Source organism: Zalophus californianus, chromosome 5 (assembly GCF_009762305.2).
Source record: "Zalophus californianus isolate mZalCal1 chromosome 5, mZalCal1.pri.v2, whole genome shotgun sequence".
NCBI classification, from domain to species: domain Eukaryota; kingdom Metazoa; phylum Chordata; class Mammalia; order Carnivora; family Otariidae; genus Zalophus; species Zalophus californianus.
In genome coordinates, this window is record NC_045599.1 from 121,936,697 (window position 1) to 121,954,506 (window position 17,810).

The following is a 17,810-nucleotide window of genomic DNA, read 5'->3' on the forward strand; positions in this document are numbered from 1 at the left end:
ATACTATATAATCTCACTTATGCGTATAACCTAAAAGAATCAAGTTCATAAAGAAAAGAGTAGTAGAATGGTGGCTTCCAGGAACTGAGGAGAGGGGGGATTTGGGGACATGATGGTCAAAGAGTAGCAAGGTTTAGTTATGCAAGATGAGTAAGTTCTGGAGATCCACTACACAGCATTGCTGTAGCTATGTGTTAGCTAAAATGCCTATAGCTAACAATATTTTAACATATACTTAAAATTTTCTAAGAAGGGGGGAACCTGCATGGCTCAGTCAGTTGAGTGCCTGACTCTTGGTTTTGGCTCAGGTCATCATCCCTGGGTGGTGGGTTAGAGCCCCACATCAGGCTCTACACTCAGGGCGTACTCAGCATGCAGAGTCTGCTGGAGGTTATCTCGCTCTCCCCTTCCCCTCTGCTCCTCCCCCTGGTCCCGTGCAAGCACTCTCTTTAAAATAAATAAATAAGGGGCGCCTGGGTGGCTCAGTTGGTTAAGCGACTGCCTTCGGCTCAGGTCATGATCCTGGAGTCCCGGGATCGAGTCCCATGTCGGGCTCCCTGCTCAGCGGGGAGTCTGCCTCTCCCTCTGACCCTCTTCCCTCTCGTGCTATTTCTCATTCTCTCTCTCTCGAATAAATAAATAAAATCTTTAAAAAAAAAATAAAATAAATAAATAAACTCTTTTTTAAAAATTTTTTCTAAGAAGGAAGATCTCATGTTGTGTTCTTACCATAAAATAAATAAATAACAACAACAATGATAAGAGAGGTGGGGGAAAACTTTAGGAGGTGATAGATATGTTTATGGTCTTGATTGATGCATACTTATCCCCAAACTCATCGGAGTTGTATACATTAAATTTGTATAGCTTTTTACACGTCAATCATACCTCAGTAAAGTAATTTGAAAAGTAAAAATATATTTAAAAAGAACACATTAGCCATTCTTCGTGGAAAGATTCTTTAAAATTAAACATAATACAGTTGAAAAAAATTCCAAAGAATAGTATCTTTAATGAGATTTTAATCACTGTCATTTTAACTAAGCTTTTGTTGAAATGTATTTATCAGTACCAGAAAAGTACACATATATTATTTGTATATGAAAGCATATTTTAAATTCCATTTAAGCCCACTCATTTCATCTCCCACAGCTGCTTTTTTGTTTTGAAGAAAGATGAATAAGGAATAAATAGAAGGCCAATGTCTCGAATTGATGTAACCTGTATGGCCCCCTGAAAAATCCAAGCATGTATTCATATGCAAGAAAACTGTGCTGTCAAATACACAATCTCTCAATAGCCCAGGCATGAACTCATGCTTCCTACAAAAGAAAATGGGGGAAAGGGGGCAAATTGCAGTTCTTGAGCTTGACACACCCTAGAGAAAACCCCAGAGAGAAGAGGGGATTTGTATTTGTGCTCAGACAAGAAGGCAGAAGGTGCCAGTGACTGTAACACAGTGGTTCTGACATTTCGGGGGTTCCGGTCCTGATAAGATGTAGGGATCCCTACATGTGGTGCTGGAGTCACAGGGGAAGCCTGAGACGGCTGCTTGGGGTGGATAATTGTATCTGTCTTTTTCCATGCAAGGTCCCCTAAGCATTCAGGTTCCCTGAGGGAAGCCAACCTCTCTCATCTTACTGTTTTTCCTAATCCATCTGTACAGTGTGTTCTGGCCCATGGGTGGGGTCAATCATACGTTAAAGAATCCTAGGGCTGAATGGAGGATTCGAGTTTCTCTGGTCTAAGCCTGTAATTTTCAGATTTAGAAAGTCAAGGTCCAGACAAGTGAGCAATGCGTCCAAGAACACACAGTCAGCTCTTGCACAGGTTCGTGTGCGTTGTTCATCCTGACTGCCATTTTACATAAGAAGAGAAGGAGTATTATCTGGATTCGGGTTCGGCAGAACTGGGCGGGGGGCGCTGTGCTGGTGCCCGCGGCTGGGAGTTGAGGAGAGACGGTGCAGGGCCAGGAGAAGGAAGGTGCCGCCCCGCGGGCAGAGTCTCAGTTACGTGTGTTTGAACTCAGCCACAGCGGGCTGCGGGATTCCGCCCAGGGACCCGGGAGCCTACGAGGTCCCCGGGGCGCAGGGCCATGTGCTGGTGACAGTGACGTCCTGCCCTCGGCACCTGAGCGCGCCGGCCGCGCACTCGCTCATCGTCTGCTCCACGCCGTCCACTTCCACGCAGACGTGAAAGCCGCCTTCCTCGCACTCCGAGGCTTCTCTGCAGACACACCTACCGCTCTGGGCTGGAAACATAAACGACGGAGGCTTAATGGCACGTGGTGGAGCGGGGAGAGTCCAGGCACAGAACCTCCAAAATTACGATGCTCTGCAGAGATCTCTAGAAGCGCCTGCCTCGGGGGACGCAACCAGCCCCCCTGGGAAAGCAGTAGGACCGGGAAGGGAGGCATTTTGCTGCCCTCAGAATAAGCAGGGTTTGAGGCTGCCCAGGCCGATTGGCCGGACCCACGTGGGCCAGCTCTCTCCAAGTCAAGGGCTCCCCAGTCCTCTCTCCGTGCTGTCTAGGGAAGCCAGAAACTGAATATAAATCCCTCAACCCCTGACAGATAAGGAGACCTCAGCAAAGACCAAGTCGCTGCAAGGCTCAAACAAGGACAAAGAAAAGAATTCAATTCGCTTTGAGACCTAGGGCATAAAACGCAAAAGGCCATATAGCCTGTAAAAATAAGCCAGAAATGAGTTGGGGAGGAATTCACTGTGTGCGCTGCAGGTGCCGGCCAGCCCACTGGTGACTGCCAATCCTAATGTGACCCAGTGGGTGGGGTTCAGTACATCCTGGCTTGGGCCACGAACTGTCCAGGAGTGAGAGGAAAAGGGCCCCACTGATACAGGCCACGGGGAGGACATGAGTTGCTGGCAGAGATCTCACAGATCACACAGTCCAGCTCCCAAATTCCCACAGATGGGGAAAGTGAGGGCAGTGACTTGGCTCCGGCCACCTAGGCTTTCCCCCTTAGTAATGTAGCGAAACTGGGAGGAAGGCCATGCAAGGGTGCTATTTAAGATCATCGTCAGTGCTACTTGGACTTCGCACTGGCAATTCTCAAGCCACAAGCTGAAAAAGTAACTAACTCCTTTTTCTATCGTCTTCAAATTCTTCTGATCACTTCTAGGAGAAAGTGTCACCTTGGCACTGACAGGCTTTTAACACTCCCCTAACACTTGCTAAACTCCCTTTCTCCCACAGAAGCAGTACCCCTCAAGCTGCCAGCCCCATCTGGCTAGACTCTACAACCTTATTTTGTTTCTTTACATGTATTTTTATAGTTACCTAATATTTATGGCATGTGATAGTTCCTTTTAAGAAAGTGATGAGAAAATGTCCTTTTTTAAAAATAGGTATTTTTATGTGAGTCTATTTTTTAAAATGAATACATAATCTGGATAATACAAGGAGCAAAAACCATGAAGGGGAAATGGGAAGCACCAGGGTTTGGGAGGACATTCAAACCATCGAGGATGGGTTTTTGTACTCTTAGGTACTCGACTCGATCCCCCTGCCCCCCTCCCCAGCTCCCCAGGGAAGGCTGTGGGCAAGGACAGTTCGCTCTCAGACCCATCTGAGACTTTCACATCCTCGGGGATCTGCTTGGATTTGCTGCTAAACTAGAACCCCCAGTTTTAAAAACCTCAGTACTACTACCTTCGCATTGTTGTGGTTACAAGTATGAAATGCCCCTTACCATCACATTTTCCCCAGAGTGGACAGGCACCACAGGCTTTCTCGGTAGGGACAGGCAGAGCGCAACTGTCCCTCCCAGCAAGGGTGTAATTTCTACCCTGACAGTGGAGAACATGCATCTTGCAAACTGTCAGAGGCAGTATCCTTTTGCTTCTCTCATCTCGAGCACATACATCCAAGGAGGATCTGAAACAAATTTTTAAAATTACATTACTTAGAGGATTTTCAGTCTTCAGAATGGAGGATGAGAAATGAAAGGAGAGACTCTGAGCTCAGGGCCTCCAATGTTACCAGCCACAGCAAAAAGATGGAGCAGAAACTCCAATTTCCTTCATGCTTGAGGGCTCACTCTCCTCAGATCTTCAAAATGAACATATTTTGCTATTTGCTCACAATTTTTACAAGCTTAGATATCTCATGTTACTCTAGTTTCATCTAGAGCAGATCAGATACAGTGAATGAGAAGAGAAGGCAAGGTCTGCTCAGGACACTGGTGGGTTGACAAGCAGGAAGGAGGCAGAAAACCAGCAAAGATCACACACACACTCAAAGACTGTAGTCTGGTGGGACTGTTGACTGCAGAAGAAATTAGGTCCTCCCAGCCTAGCAGCCCCGAATGGCATTGTCCAACACTTGATGACCAAATCCTCAAGAGAAGATGAAATCTTATTTTTCAATGGGATTTTTTTTTTACAGTATAGTTATCAAAATCAGGATTTTTAATATTGATACAATACTACTATCTATTTCACAGACAATATTTGTCAACTGTTCCCCAAATGCCCTTTACATCTCTTTTTCCCTCTCCAAAGTCCAAGGATCACACACTCCATTCAGTTGCCATGTCTCTTTAATCTCCTTTAACCTGGACCAGTTCCTTAGTCTTTCATTGTCTCTCAAAAACAAAAACAAAAACAAAAACAAAAAAAAACGAAAACAAAGTTAACATAATCAATGGGATTTTTTTTAAAGATTTTATTTATTTATTCATGAGAAACAGAGAGAGAGAGAGAGAGAGGCAGAGGGAGAAGCAGGCTCCCCGCTGAGCAGGGAGCCCAATGCGGGACTCGATCCCAGGAACCCGGGATCATGACCTGAGCCAAAGGCAGAAGCTTAACCATCTAAGCCACCCAGGCACCCTCGGTGGGATTTTTTAAAGTATTGATGTTTACAAAGTAGTTTAGAAATATTTCTATAAAAATACATTACTTTTTTTTTCTTCTTAAGCATGCATGCTAAAATGGTGAGATTCGGCTTTTTGGAAAGGTCACTAATAAAAACAAACACCTTCCTGAATGTTCATAGACAAGGAAGGCATTACTGTAGTGAACCCTAAGACATCAAAGTATTTTTGTATGGTAGATGGAGTTTATATTTATTTTTATATGTAATTAGCTCTAATATTTTCTTCAGTACCAAGAGCTAAATTTACTTGGAGTTATTTACATCACAAAAACAAATCCTTGTATCTTTCTTTTATCTGCTTATTTAAGCTTTAAATCGAACTACTCAGAACAGCTCAAAGGGCAGAGACCTGGTAAAGCCACCTTGTTATCAGTATCTGATAGAAAGCTCACACCGTGTCTATAAACAGCAGGCTACAGATAAAGTAAATGAATCAGAGAAGTTGGAAAGAGGATGAAAGTGAATCAAAGTCAACAATGATTCATAAAAAAATAACACCACAGTCAGAACACCCCGGGCGGACGACCACTACAATTTACACTGTTTAGCTATATTTTTCTCAAAAGAAGTTACTTCTTAAAAGATACTGCCACAATCACCATTACCCACTGTAGGTGTTCAAGGAGTTAGATATGTGTTTCGGGGACAATAATAATTGAAAGCCAAGTACAGTTCACCCTCCAGCAACACTGGTTTGAACTGCACCGCGGGTCCACTTATACAGAGATTTGTTTTGATACAGACAGTACTATAAATGTATTTTCTCTTCCTTATGATTTTCTCAATAGTATTTTCTTCTCTAAAGATCACTTTATTGTAAGAATATAATATATACGCCTGGGTGGCTCAGTTGGTCAGGCGCCTGCCTTCGGCTCAGGTTATGATCCCAGGGTCCTGGGATGGAGTCCTATATCAGGCTCCCTGCTCAACAGGGAGTCTACTTCTCCCTCTCCCTGCCACTCCCCCTGCTTGTGCTCTCTCACCCTCTCTCTCTCTCAAATAAATAAATAAAAATCTTTTTTAAAAAAATATTTATGTTATTGGTAAGGTTTCCAGCCAATAGTAGGCTATCAGTAGTTAAGTTGTGGGGGCGTCAAAAGTTATACGTGGATTTTTGACTGTGTGAAAGGTTCTGCACTCCAACCCCCATGTTGTTCAAGGGTCAACTGTAATTGGTCAGTAATTGTATGTTTTGATTCAAACTTAAAGATGACCAATAAATCTGGGGGCCTAGATATCTCCCATTTGCCTCTCCAGATTCACTCTCCATTCTCCGCCCCACTGCTGGGAAGGCTGACACTGTGAACCACTCCCTTATCCTCTAACTTCAGGTGCATTTGATCAATGGCAGGAGATTGGAGGGATGTTTAGTGCCGTGGCTCACTCCAAGGCGGGGGTTGGGGAGGCGTTCTCTGAGGTTCCTAAAATGAGGGACTCAGCTCTTCCTCAGCTGCCATCTGCACAGTCTTCTCTGTCTCCAGCTTTGCATAAAAGCCCCTCTTGTCACTGCTTCAGGCCCCTGGCACAGATATGCACCCTGGCTGTTAGCAGTCAGGGAATACTGCCCCCTGGCGTGCAGTTTCCTTCCCTCTGCCCACATGTCTATAAATAGTCCCGCTAGGAAACTTCCTCTTGTCCTAAGGCAATCAGACTACCTGTGTCCCACTAGGACCATAACCCAGACATCTAGTACCTGCTTCAGCTATCCACCTACAGCAGAGTGATTGCAAGTTGGGTGGCATTCTTATAATGCCCATCTCAAGACACAGCCATTTCGAGAATCGGAAAAGCAGCTACTTGTATCTCTGTTGGAACACTGTGTAAGAGTTTATATTTCAAGGGAATTTCAACCCTAATTTCCTCAAGCTCTAAATCCTCGAGTGACAGTGTTTTCATTTTGCCCCATTTCATGTATAAAACAAGCAGTGCCCGAGTCCTTCAGCCTTTCTCTAGACGTAATAGAACACTGCTTAACGCCACTGGTTGCCAGCCCTGGTGACCCAGGCAAATAGCAGACAGTAGATGGGCCAGGCTAAAACGCAAACAAAGATCCTTAACCCTTGGTCAGCAGCACCTTCGATCTAACAGAGAGACTAGCATCTACTGACACTTTTTTATCTTGAATAAAATAAAACAAAGAAAAATAAAATATAAAAATAATAAAATAAAAATAAAGCAAAAACAGAGCTTACCCACATTCATAAGGCATTTTACAAACACATCTTGAATTCTGCAGTTTCTCCCAGCGCTGACATTTGGGCACTGCTGGTGGCAAAGGGGCATCTGAAAGAAAAGGATAAAGGAGATGCAGTCATTCGAAGAGCTGCTTTGTGGTAAACAAGATGTTATTTTAATTATTGAACCAGGTTCTGTAATATTCTCAACTGCTACAAATTTGTACAGCCAAAAAACAAAGCTGTAAAGCATTTTACAGAAGACAGAGCATTCCTAGGAGTACCCTACAAATAATTTCATTGTTACCATTTCTTGAGCATTTCCTGTTGTGTGAGCACTGACTATTGTGATATTTAATCCTCCTTAACAGACGCCCACTTCAGAGTTAAAGACACTAAGGGTCAAGGGCACCTGGGTGGCTCAGTCAGTTAAGCGTCTGCCTTCGGTTCAGGGCACAATTCCGGGGTCCTGGGATCGAGCCCCACATCGGGCTCCCTCCTCAGCAGGGAGCCTGCTTCTCCCTGTCCCTCCTCCTGCTGCTCCCCCTGCTTGTGCTCTCTCTGTGTCAAATAAATAAATAAAAATCTTAAAAAAAAAAAAGAAACAAACAAAGGGTCAGAAAAGCTAAGAAACTGGTGCTAGTTCACATGTTTAACAGATTGGCCAAGGCAGGATTTAAGTCCATGTTTGTCTCAACTCAAGGCCAGGGGAGAAGGCTTCCTTTCATTAAGAAATTGCAATTTATAAACTGTTGTCTGGACTGCATTTTACCCACTCTGTCTATAGTGGGACAGAAAGCAACATAATGTGATCTATACATGGAGAACTCCCTGGTACCCCAAGATGTATAATAACCTCTCACATGTAAATGTCTAATTGGTTTCCCTTCAATAGTGAGTCAATATCTAGAGGTATTTACATTTAATAAAATCCTTTCCATTGCTTTGTGTTTTCTACAAACTGATCAAAGTCAACCATCATTCCAATTTTGACAGGAAAACACCTTGGTCTGGCTTACAAGAGCTTAATTTGACGGCCATCTCCTCATCTATCCCTGATTACAAGGTGAGTAGCCGAAAATACCCTATTTTCCACCTCCTGCCAACTTCATGACAATGGAATTTGGTGGCATATACTTTCTCATCATAAAACTAGTTCTATGTTGGATATATCTATAAAGGTAATTTATCTGAGGAGCATATTTTTATGGATGCACAAACTGTGCAATACTTCCTCACTTTGGAAAACTTAAGAGCTTTAGACATGACAGTAAAATCTCATGAACAATTCATAACTTGTAAAAAATGGCAGCAATGTAAATAAAGCATAGCCTGCCATGTCCAGCCACATCTGTAATGAGTACTCATTCTTTAAACTCTTCCCTTTAAAAGACTATTACCCTAAATGCAATGTAGTATTCTGAATTGGATCCTAGATCATTAAATGGATATAGTAGAAAAAATAAATCTGTAGTTTAGTCAATAGTATTACACTAATATTAAATGTCTTAATTAACCCACTAAATTAGGTCAAGTTATATGAGATGTTAATATTATGAGAACATGGTAAAGGGTATACAAAAACTGTATTTGTGACTTTTCTGAAATCTAATATTATTCCAAAATAAAATGTTTTTTAAGCTGGTGTTCTCCAGGGAGCGCCTGGGTGGCTTAGTCAGTTAAGTGTCCAACTCTTGATTTCGGGTCAGGTCATGATCTCAGAGTCATGAGATCCAGCCCCACCTTGGGCCACCACATTTAGCAGATTCCATCCCTCACACTCTCCCTCAGCCCCTCCCTCACTGAACAACAACAACAACAACAACAACAACAAAAAGATGGTGTTATCTAGATCAGTGCTTCTCAACCAGTGGCAATTTGGCAATGTCTAGAGACATTTTTGGTTATCATAACCAGCGGTGAGGAGGTGCCACAAGCATCTAGTAGGTAAAGACCAAGGATGCTGCTAAATATCTTACAACGCACAGGTCAGGCTCCCACAACAAAGAATAACCAGGTCCAAAATTCCAATAGTGTTGGGGTTGAGAAAGTCTAATCTTAAATGTACCAAAACTAAGTTCAATGATAACGTCATATAAATGAGTTCTGTATTACGCTTAGAAGTTTATTTGCTAGAGGCAGGGGAGAGGAGAGGGGGAATGCAAAGAAGGTGGTCAAAGGGTACAAAATTCCAGTTATAAGATAGATGGGTACTGGGGATGTAAAGTACAACATGAAGACTATGGTTAACTGCTCTATGATATACGGGTAGGTTGTTGGGAGAGTGGATCCTGCGAGTTCTCACCACAAGGAGAAATTTTCTTTTTTTTTTATTGTATTTTAGCAAGATGATGGATGTCAACTAGACCTACTGTGGTAATCATTCCACAATAGATATAAATCAAACCATCATAATGTACACCTTGAACTTCTACAGCAATGTATGTCAATTATTTCTCAATAAAACTAGAAAAAATATTTTTTAAAACTTTATTTACTAATCATTCATAAGAATGAAATTCTAGATTTTAAATGTTTTCTAGAAGTTATTATAATTTTTTTATGAAAAATCACTGGTAGAATTAGCTAGACCAAAGACCTTTGCATTTAAGAACATATAGCTTGGTTATCTTCATATATCTTTACATCAAGACTACATATTGATGGAGGGAGGGAGAAATAAGTGGTTAGTGTTTAATGAGCACGGAGTGCCAGTTTGGGAAGATGAGAAAGCTCTGGAGATGGATGCTGATGATGGTTTCACAATAATGGGAATGTACTTAATGCACTGAGCTGTACGTTGACAAATGGCTAAAATGGTAAATGTTATGTCTGTTTTACTGCAATAAAAATAAAAAGACTAACTACTGATAGCAGGCATTTTAAAACATCAGCCTTGGAGGCTGACAAACCTGGAGTTTTCTATTTGTGATAGGCTTATTTTAAGGGAAGTTACTATTCTTATTCATCATGTCTTCCGAAAAACACGCAGGCCTGAAAAATATCCTTAACTGAAACTTTAATAGGATTTGCTACTGCGTAGGAGAAAATTCATACTGAATTGTGCTACAAAATGACTGGAGCAGACATTTCAGAAAGACAAGTATGTAATATCGCCTTTGGAATGAAAGAGCAACCTCAGCAAGTGTACATTGTTCTCTTTAATTTTAGAATTCCTGGTACAGGTCCATTACTTCAAATGTCCCTGATAAATTCATATTGATGCATCAGTGCAGTAGAAAACAAAGCACTTGTCTCTGCTGTGGACCTCTGACAGCTAACGAGCATGTGGGCACCAACATGGCGGGCACCTGGCTGGCCCTGCTGCCTCCTGATGATAATCAGTGTCTATATTTAACACCACAGCCCACGTCCACTGTCAGATGCAGAGGATTCTGTACAGCCTGCCCTCTCTTTAGTTGTGACCATCTAATTCACCTGATGGTATCACTCACAGACTCTAGCACTTCATCCTCACCATAAAAGGCAAATTTTAGCATTGGATTAAAGTCATTCACCAGAAAAATAAGAATACCATATAAAATGGAATGTAAATGCATTTTCCTCCCTTCCTGTTTCTTAATTGTCACAACCATGTGTTTCCCATTTATTTTTAAAAATGTAAACAAAGAAGAAACAGGATGTGATTTTAAAAACAAATCCATCCAGGGCGTCTGGGTGGCTCAGTTGGTTAAGCGACTGCCTTCGGCTCAGGTCATGATCCTGGAGTCCCGGGATCGAGTCCCACATCGGGCTCCCTGCTGAGCAGGGAGTCTGCTTCTCCCTCTGATCCTCTTCCCTCTCGTGCTCTCTATCTCTCATTCTCTCTCTCTCAATAAATAAATAAAATCTTTAAAAAAAAAAATCCATCCTACCTTAAATACCTCTAAAAAGAAATGGTTTGGCTTTCTAAACCTCTTTTTACCGTAGCTTCTTAAAAGGCCATTTTAATTTGCTTGGTGTTCAGAATACTGAATTTTTGGATTTCCACTATTAAGAACATCTTCACAAACCACCACACTTTGCTTTCAATAACTTCTGCTTTGCAGTGTTAAGTGTAAATGCTTCTAAATTTTCTATTTCAATAATGCTAATAAACTCTCTGAAAGCCCAGGAGTGAAACATAGATTTTTTTAATAAATTTTCAACTCAACTCTGTACTTAATAAAAGTGCATTCCAAAAATCTGGAGAAAACCAGAAATTATTTTCTAAAAATCCTTTATTTTCTTGGCACCAAAACTTATCTAATCTTCGGTAAGAAGGATTTAAGTTAGTTTCAGAATCACCAGGGCTCTCCTTGCCGTTCCTTGCATCCCATGAGTCTATCTGTGCCATGTGAAAAAAAAGTCTGTTATCCAATCCACAAACTGACCTCCTTGTAGAGGGGCAGGGATGGAGGGAATGACTCACAGTTATGTCCATCCAGTGCCATAAAGGACTGTCACAAGGACCCTCACTCACCTGAGTGCAGGTGTCCTTGGACAGACCTATGAGCTACTCACCTTTTTGCACACACTGAACACTCTTCATATCAGGACTCCACTTAAGGCTGGATCCACAGAGAAATGCTGAAGGACCTTCTAAGGACATGCCACCTGAACAGGAAAAGGTCACCTTCTCACCAACTCCATAAAACTGTTTGTGGGGATGACTCTGTATGCCATCCATCAATGCAGGTAGAATGCAGGCAATTTCTAAAGATAAAAGAAAACAGAATACAAGGGTCATTGCTTTCCTAAGCCATCTTTTTTTTTTTTAAATGATAGCTTTGAATAGTGCTAATACACATGCTCTGCTTTTTTCACATTAGAGGACAAAGAGGAAGAGGTAAGTTCACTCCTGGGATACCCTGAAAGACATGTCCCATAGTGCCTGGCATGTAATTGACCAATGAAAGACTGAAGACCAAAACAGTTCCCATCCTCCACCCCTACCCTCAAAGCAACATGCCCACTTAAAATGAACCAGACTTATAAACAGAGTCCTAAAGCCCAGGCTGCTGTGTAAACCACGATTTTCACAGCTGCCACTTATCTCTTGGGTCTGGTGAAGTCCCACCGGAATTTTCCCAAAAGCACTATTCATCTGCATATCATTAACATATATCCAATTAGATATTTTTACTATCTGAAAGTTTTAAAGAACCACCTTTAACCTTACAGCCATACAAGTATTAAATAGTCTTTGGTTTTCCATCTCTAGTCTTTCTCACTTGATTACATTCATTAGCTCAAATCTTCTACTTGAGAAAACAGCAAAAGAGAAAAATGAGAAACTTGCATAGTTATGAGACGCAAGTCATAATTTATGATTTAAAAAAAAATCTTGGCAATCTCTCTAATGGACTTTGGACAATATTCTACAAAATCCTGCTCTGTTTCTTTACCATTTCCATCAGAAACTCCATTTATTCATTAATTCAAAAACAGCATCTACAGAGTGCCTATATTTAGCCAAGTATGCTGTGTGCTGCTGGGGATGTAACAGATACAAGCCTACAACATTTGGTAATACCTTTCTCCTTGAGGTATCTGTAATTTGAAAAAAAAAAAAAAAGCTGAAAGACTGCTAAACTAAGGAGGAACTGCAACCCAGAGGCTGAAAAGCTGGTAGTTTTTAACAATCTTATAGGGCTGGGGCGCCTGGGTGGCTCAGTCGTTAAGCGTCTGCCTTCGGCTCAGGTCATGATCCCAGGGTCCTGGGATCGAGTCCCTCATCGGGCTCCCTGCTCGGCGGGAAGCCTGCTTCTCCCCCTCCCACTCCCCCTGCTTGTGTTCCCTCTCTCGCTGTGTCTCTCTCTGTCAAATAAATAAATAAAATCTTTAAAAAAACAATTTTGTAGGGCTAAGGGATCAAGAGTTAGAGTCTACTCCCATCAAAAAGAAGGAACCTAGGGAGAAATCCCAGACTTTCTATTGGGATCCCTTAATGGCTACACCCTAGGAACAAAGGTAAACAAGACATAAAACAGCTTCACTGCTTGCCAGAAACAAAATCAAATCTTTTCTAGAGGAAGAGAAGAACATCACCCAAAACCTCAAATGATTCCTTTATTTTTTTACACATAAAGTCTGGCATTTAATCAAAACTAATCTAACATTCAAAAGGACAAGAATTAAATAGACTCCCCAAAAAAGACAATAGAAACAGATCCACAGCAGGTCCAGATACTGGGATTAACAGCAACGGACCTTGAAATAACTGTGATTAACATGTTGGGAAAAATTAAATAACAAGGTGCAGAATTTCAACAGAGAATAAGAAAGTATAGAAAAGTGGGGACAAATTAAATATCTAGAATTGGAAAATGAAATTAAGAACACAACAGTTCTTAAAAGCGGATCATATACAACTGTATAGAGACTTAATAAACTGGAAGGTAGATCAATAGAAAGTATTTAGAATGAAACAGAGAGGGCGACTGGGTGGCTCAGTGTTAAGTACCTGCCTTCGGCTCAGGTCCTGATCCCAGGGTCCCGGGATGGAGCCCCATGTCGGGCTCCCTGCTCAGCGGGGAGCCTGCTTCTCCCTCTCCCTCTGCCTCTCCCCCTGCGTGTGCTCTCTCTTTCTCACCCGCTATCTCTCAAATAAATAAAAAATAAAATCTAAAAAAAAATCATTTAGAATGAAAGAAAGAGAGGGGAGAAATGATGTAAAGCAAAGAAAAGAATGTAGGTAATATATACAGTCTGAAAAATACATCACTTGTGTCTCACAAGGAGAAATGAGCAAGAATGGGACAGAGTCAAGGAGGACACAATAGTCAAGAAGTTCCTAAAATTGACAAAAGACAGTGAAGCCAGATTCAAGAAGTGCTTCGAATATCCACCAGGGTAAAGACAAAGAAAATCACATCTGGGCACATCACAGTGGAGGTGCTTCTGAGACACAAGCACTGGGGAGAAAAGGAAATTCTCAAAAGTAGCTGGACATAAGATTTTCAAACCAGAAACAATAAGACTCAGAGTAAATGTCTCACTAGAAAATAGTGAAGTCAAAAGGCAAGGAATAAAATCTTTAAAGGCCTTAAGTAAAATAACTGCTAACCTAGAACTCCCTACCCAATAAAAATATCCTTCAAAAACAAAGATAAAATAAAGACATTTTAAGATGAACAAAGACTGGGACCATTTCTTATCAGTAGATTCACAATAAAGGAAAAAAGGTCTTCAAGCACAAGCATCTTATTAAACATTTTGAAGAACTAACTTTTGGCTTTATCACTCGAGGTAAGAAATGTTTATATTCTATTTCAGTAATTTCTGCTCAAGGACTCCAGGAGTGAGAGACAGACAGAGACAAAGACAAAGAGGAAAAGAAGAGGTTCTACGGATCAAAAAGAAGAAGACAAACAGAAAATAGGGGCCAAAAGTTGAACAGTCACTTCATCAAAGAGGCTATGCAAATGGCCAATAAACATGAAAACAGGCGTGACATCATAGTCACCAGAAAAAAATACAAATTAAAAAATAAAATATTGCTACACACTCACCAGTACAGCGAAAATTTTTAAAAGAATGATGACGTCAAGTGTTGGTGAGGATACAGAGCTATCTTGGCTTCTCAGATTCTGGTAGGGATGTACGTTGGTACGACCATTTGGAAAACTGGTAGCATCTACTAAGTCTAAATGTATATACACCCTATGATTCAAAATTTCACTAAGAGATGTATACCCAAGAGAAAAAAAATGTACATGTGTACACTAGGACTTTTTCACATCGCATAGACCAACTGATAGAGGAAAAATATGTCTCTACAGCTCTATCCAGCCACTGAACCAACTTACAGCTCAGTACAAATGAGATGGAAGGCCAACAGGAGCATTAGCTTGGTTAGCAGAAGCACGTACTCAGGTGCCTACATCTGAACAGAATAGGACCCAAAGCATTTGAAGAAGTACACTGATGATGGTACATCCCTAGAAATTGAATTATAGAGGATATTCTGAAGGTCTGCACCAGACCTGAGCTCCCTGACCTATTCTAATTTGCACCAGAAACTTTAAAATTCCAGTAAAATGTGCCTCCCTTAACAGGTGCACTATCAGCTAGAGAGCGCTGAGGGCTTTTTCAAGACACAACTGAAATTTGGACAGGATCATATGAGCCTCTCAGGAAAGGGAGGTCAAGACATGGGCCACACAGTGAGCAGTGATTCATCTTGATTCATTCTCTTCCCCATGATTCTCTCATCTTAAGTTGTACACTACAACCAAGGCCACTCACTCTGACAATGCATTTCCCCAACAAGCCACTGTAAATCGTCTCCACATCTGGCTACAGGGTCTCCAATAAGAGAGTATCCTTCATCGCAAGTATATACTACGTTTTTCCCAACAGGAAACATCGCACCTTCATCCTAAACAGAAATAAAAGAGAGACAGACAGAAAAAAGTATGTCTATTGTGCATTAACAGAATGTTTCTTTAGATATATTTGGCCTATAAATCATGCCTTCTTTTAATCATCAGGCAAACTAAGTTCAAATAACTAATTTAGAAAATTGTCTATAAAAACATTTTTCCCGAGGGGGGGGAATCGGAGGGGGAGACAAACCATGAGAGACTGTGGACTCTGAGAAACAAACTGAGGGTTCTAGAGGGGAGGGGGAGGGGGGATTGGTTAGCCCGGTGATGGGTATTGAGGAGGGCATGTACTGCATGGAGCACTGGGTGTTATACAAAAACAATGGATCATGGATCACTACATCAGAAACTAATGATGTATTGTATGGTGACTAACATAACATAATAAAATTTAAAAAAAAATTTTTTTTCCCTGTACGGTCCTAATCAACAACACTTGTACTACCATTAATTGAAATAAAGCCATTAACGCTACTCTACTATAATTTATCGATTGTCCCCAAGATACCAAGCACAGTTGTGAGCATTTTACTAAAATTACTTTAGTGGACACTGCCCAAGTCACTTTCTTCCCTCATCTTTCAGGAAAAGACAGTTTGTTTTCAGATTTTGGAAAGGTACTTGTCAGTCAATTCTTCACACCAAGATGTTATGGGCTCTTTATAGCAATACTGCCTAATAAAAGCCAGTAGGAACAGAAATATTCAGATCCTATCAGCATGTGCATGAAAGTTTAAGTTTCTCACTGATGACATTCAGAGGAAGCAGAATGCTGATCTTCTCCCATTCCACCCTCCAACCCCTACCCTGTCTGGGAAGTGCTGCTGGGTGTTGGCCGGTGATCCCAGGAGGTAAGCTTTCACAGTGAAGCAAGGAAGAATTTGAAGTCTAAGACCTAAGGATGTGATCATGCTCTTCTGGGGTTTCTCTTAGTTCCTTTCCTCATCTTTTAGGAATGACCCCAAGGGGAGGGTTGGGAGCTGGACCTATTCTGCTCCAGGCATTAGAACAAAATCCCATGGTGCCTTTTTCTCTTCACTGTCAGTCCTGGCCCGGGCTGGCTCCATCGTGGGAGTTGGTAGGAAACAGAGGGCCCAAGTTAATACTGAGGTTTGAAGAAAATGGGGAAGGACACTTGATTTGTTATGGTGCTAGTCTCTAGGCCTTCCTTTGCCTTGCAAAGGGGACTGCTATATGGGGAAGTTGAACTCAACAGTGCCCAAACTTAACTCTGTATCAGAACAACTAGTAGCAATTAAAAGGGGGGGGGGACCTGGGTGGCTCAGTTGGTTAAGTGACTGACTTCAGCTCATGTCATCATCTCAGGGTCCTGGGATGGAGCCCCCATTACATCAAGCTCCCTGCTCAGTGGGGAGTCTGATTCTCCCTGTCCCTGTGCACCCTCCCCCCAACTCATGCCCTCTCACTCTCTCTCTCAGATAAATAAGTAAAAACTTAAATAAAAAAAAAAAAAACCACAACTCTCAGGCTCTACCCTAAATATACAGACTGAGAAAAAAATGGAAGATAAGGGACAAGCAGCAATCTCTATTGTTAAGTTCCCTGGGTGATGCAGCCCATCTGTGGGGCAGTGTTCGGAACCCCTGGCTCCTTACAGGACACACATGCACTGGAGTCTGGGACAACAGTTCACGATTTGCTGAACCACACAAATTTGCTTGGCCTTGTTCTCCAAGCCTGTGTTTCCTTCAGGAATTTTATGGAGTGTGGTAACTGTATTGGGACATAGGAGTGTTAGAGAGGCTGGGTTCATTCCCCTGTCTCTCTCTCCACACACACACACACACACACACACACACACACCTCTTCCATTTCCATTACCTACATTTGGGAAAACTTCAGCGAAATGTCAGTGAGCATATGTTTAAGGGCCTGGAATTTGAAAGGCAAATCCTTTGTGGAGAAAGCAAGACTGGCAGCACTGAGAGGGTCCTGATGGACAGTATGTCTTATGTGAGCCAGAAAGACACTTCACTGCTTGGGGCCAAAGCCTCATCATAACAAGCAGTGAGAAGAACATGAATTAATATGGCCCAAAAGCCAAAAAAAATTCCCTAGAACGACAAGTGGCAGATGACTTGTGTTCCTTCCTGAACGAGAAAATTTGCTCAAAGTATAATGACCCATATCTCACCAACACTGGCAAAATGTCTTACCGGCTTCTGGAATAAACCCACTTTTCATCCCAAACCTCATATTTATGAAAAAAAATTTAAAGACATTTTCCAGTGGCAAGAATAAAGTTCTCTTTGTTGAAGAACATGCTTATGGATTCCTATTTTAGTGTTCAAAATGAAAATGTTCAGCAGCCCTCTGGCATGATTACATTTCTAATTTCATTGGCAGCAGTATT

At 41.7% G+C, this 17,810-nt stretch overlaps 1 protein-coding gene across 2 annotated transcripts in view; it reads right to left on the bottom strand.

The window, feature by feature from the left end:
- Positions 1-988: 988 nt before the first annotated feature.
- The window catches only part of C7 (complement C7), a 51,460-nt gene continuing 34,638 nt past the window's right edge, over positions 989-17,810 (bottom strand). For both annotated transcript variants that reach the window (XM_027604918.2, XM_027604917.2), the window contains 5 exons: positions 15,297-15,429; positions 11,571-11,762; positions 7,086-7,176; positions 3,710-3,894; positions 989-2,251 (listed from right to left, as the gene is read on the bottom strand). In XM_027604918.2, coding sequence (XP_027460719.1) covers positions 2,070-2,251; positions 3,710-3,894; positions 7,086-7,176; positions 11,571-11,762; positions 15,297-15,429 — 783 coding nt within the window. In that variant the 3' untranslated portion in view covers positions 989-2,069. The remainder of the gene's footprint in view (positions 2,252-3,709; positions 3,895-7,085; positions 7,177-11,570; positions 11,763-15,296; positions 15,430-17,810) is intronic.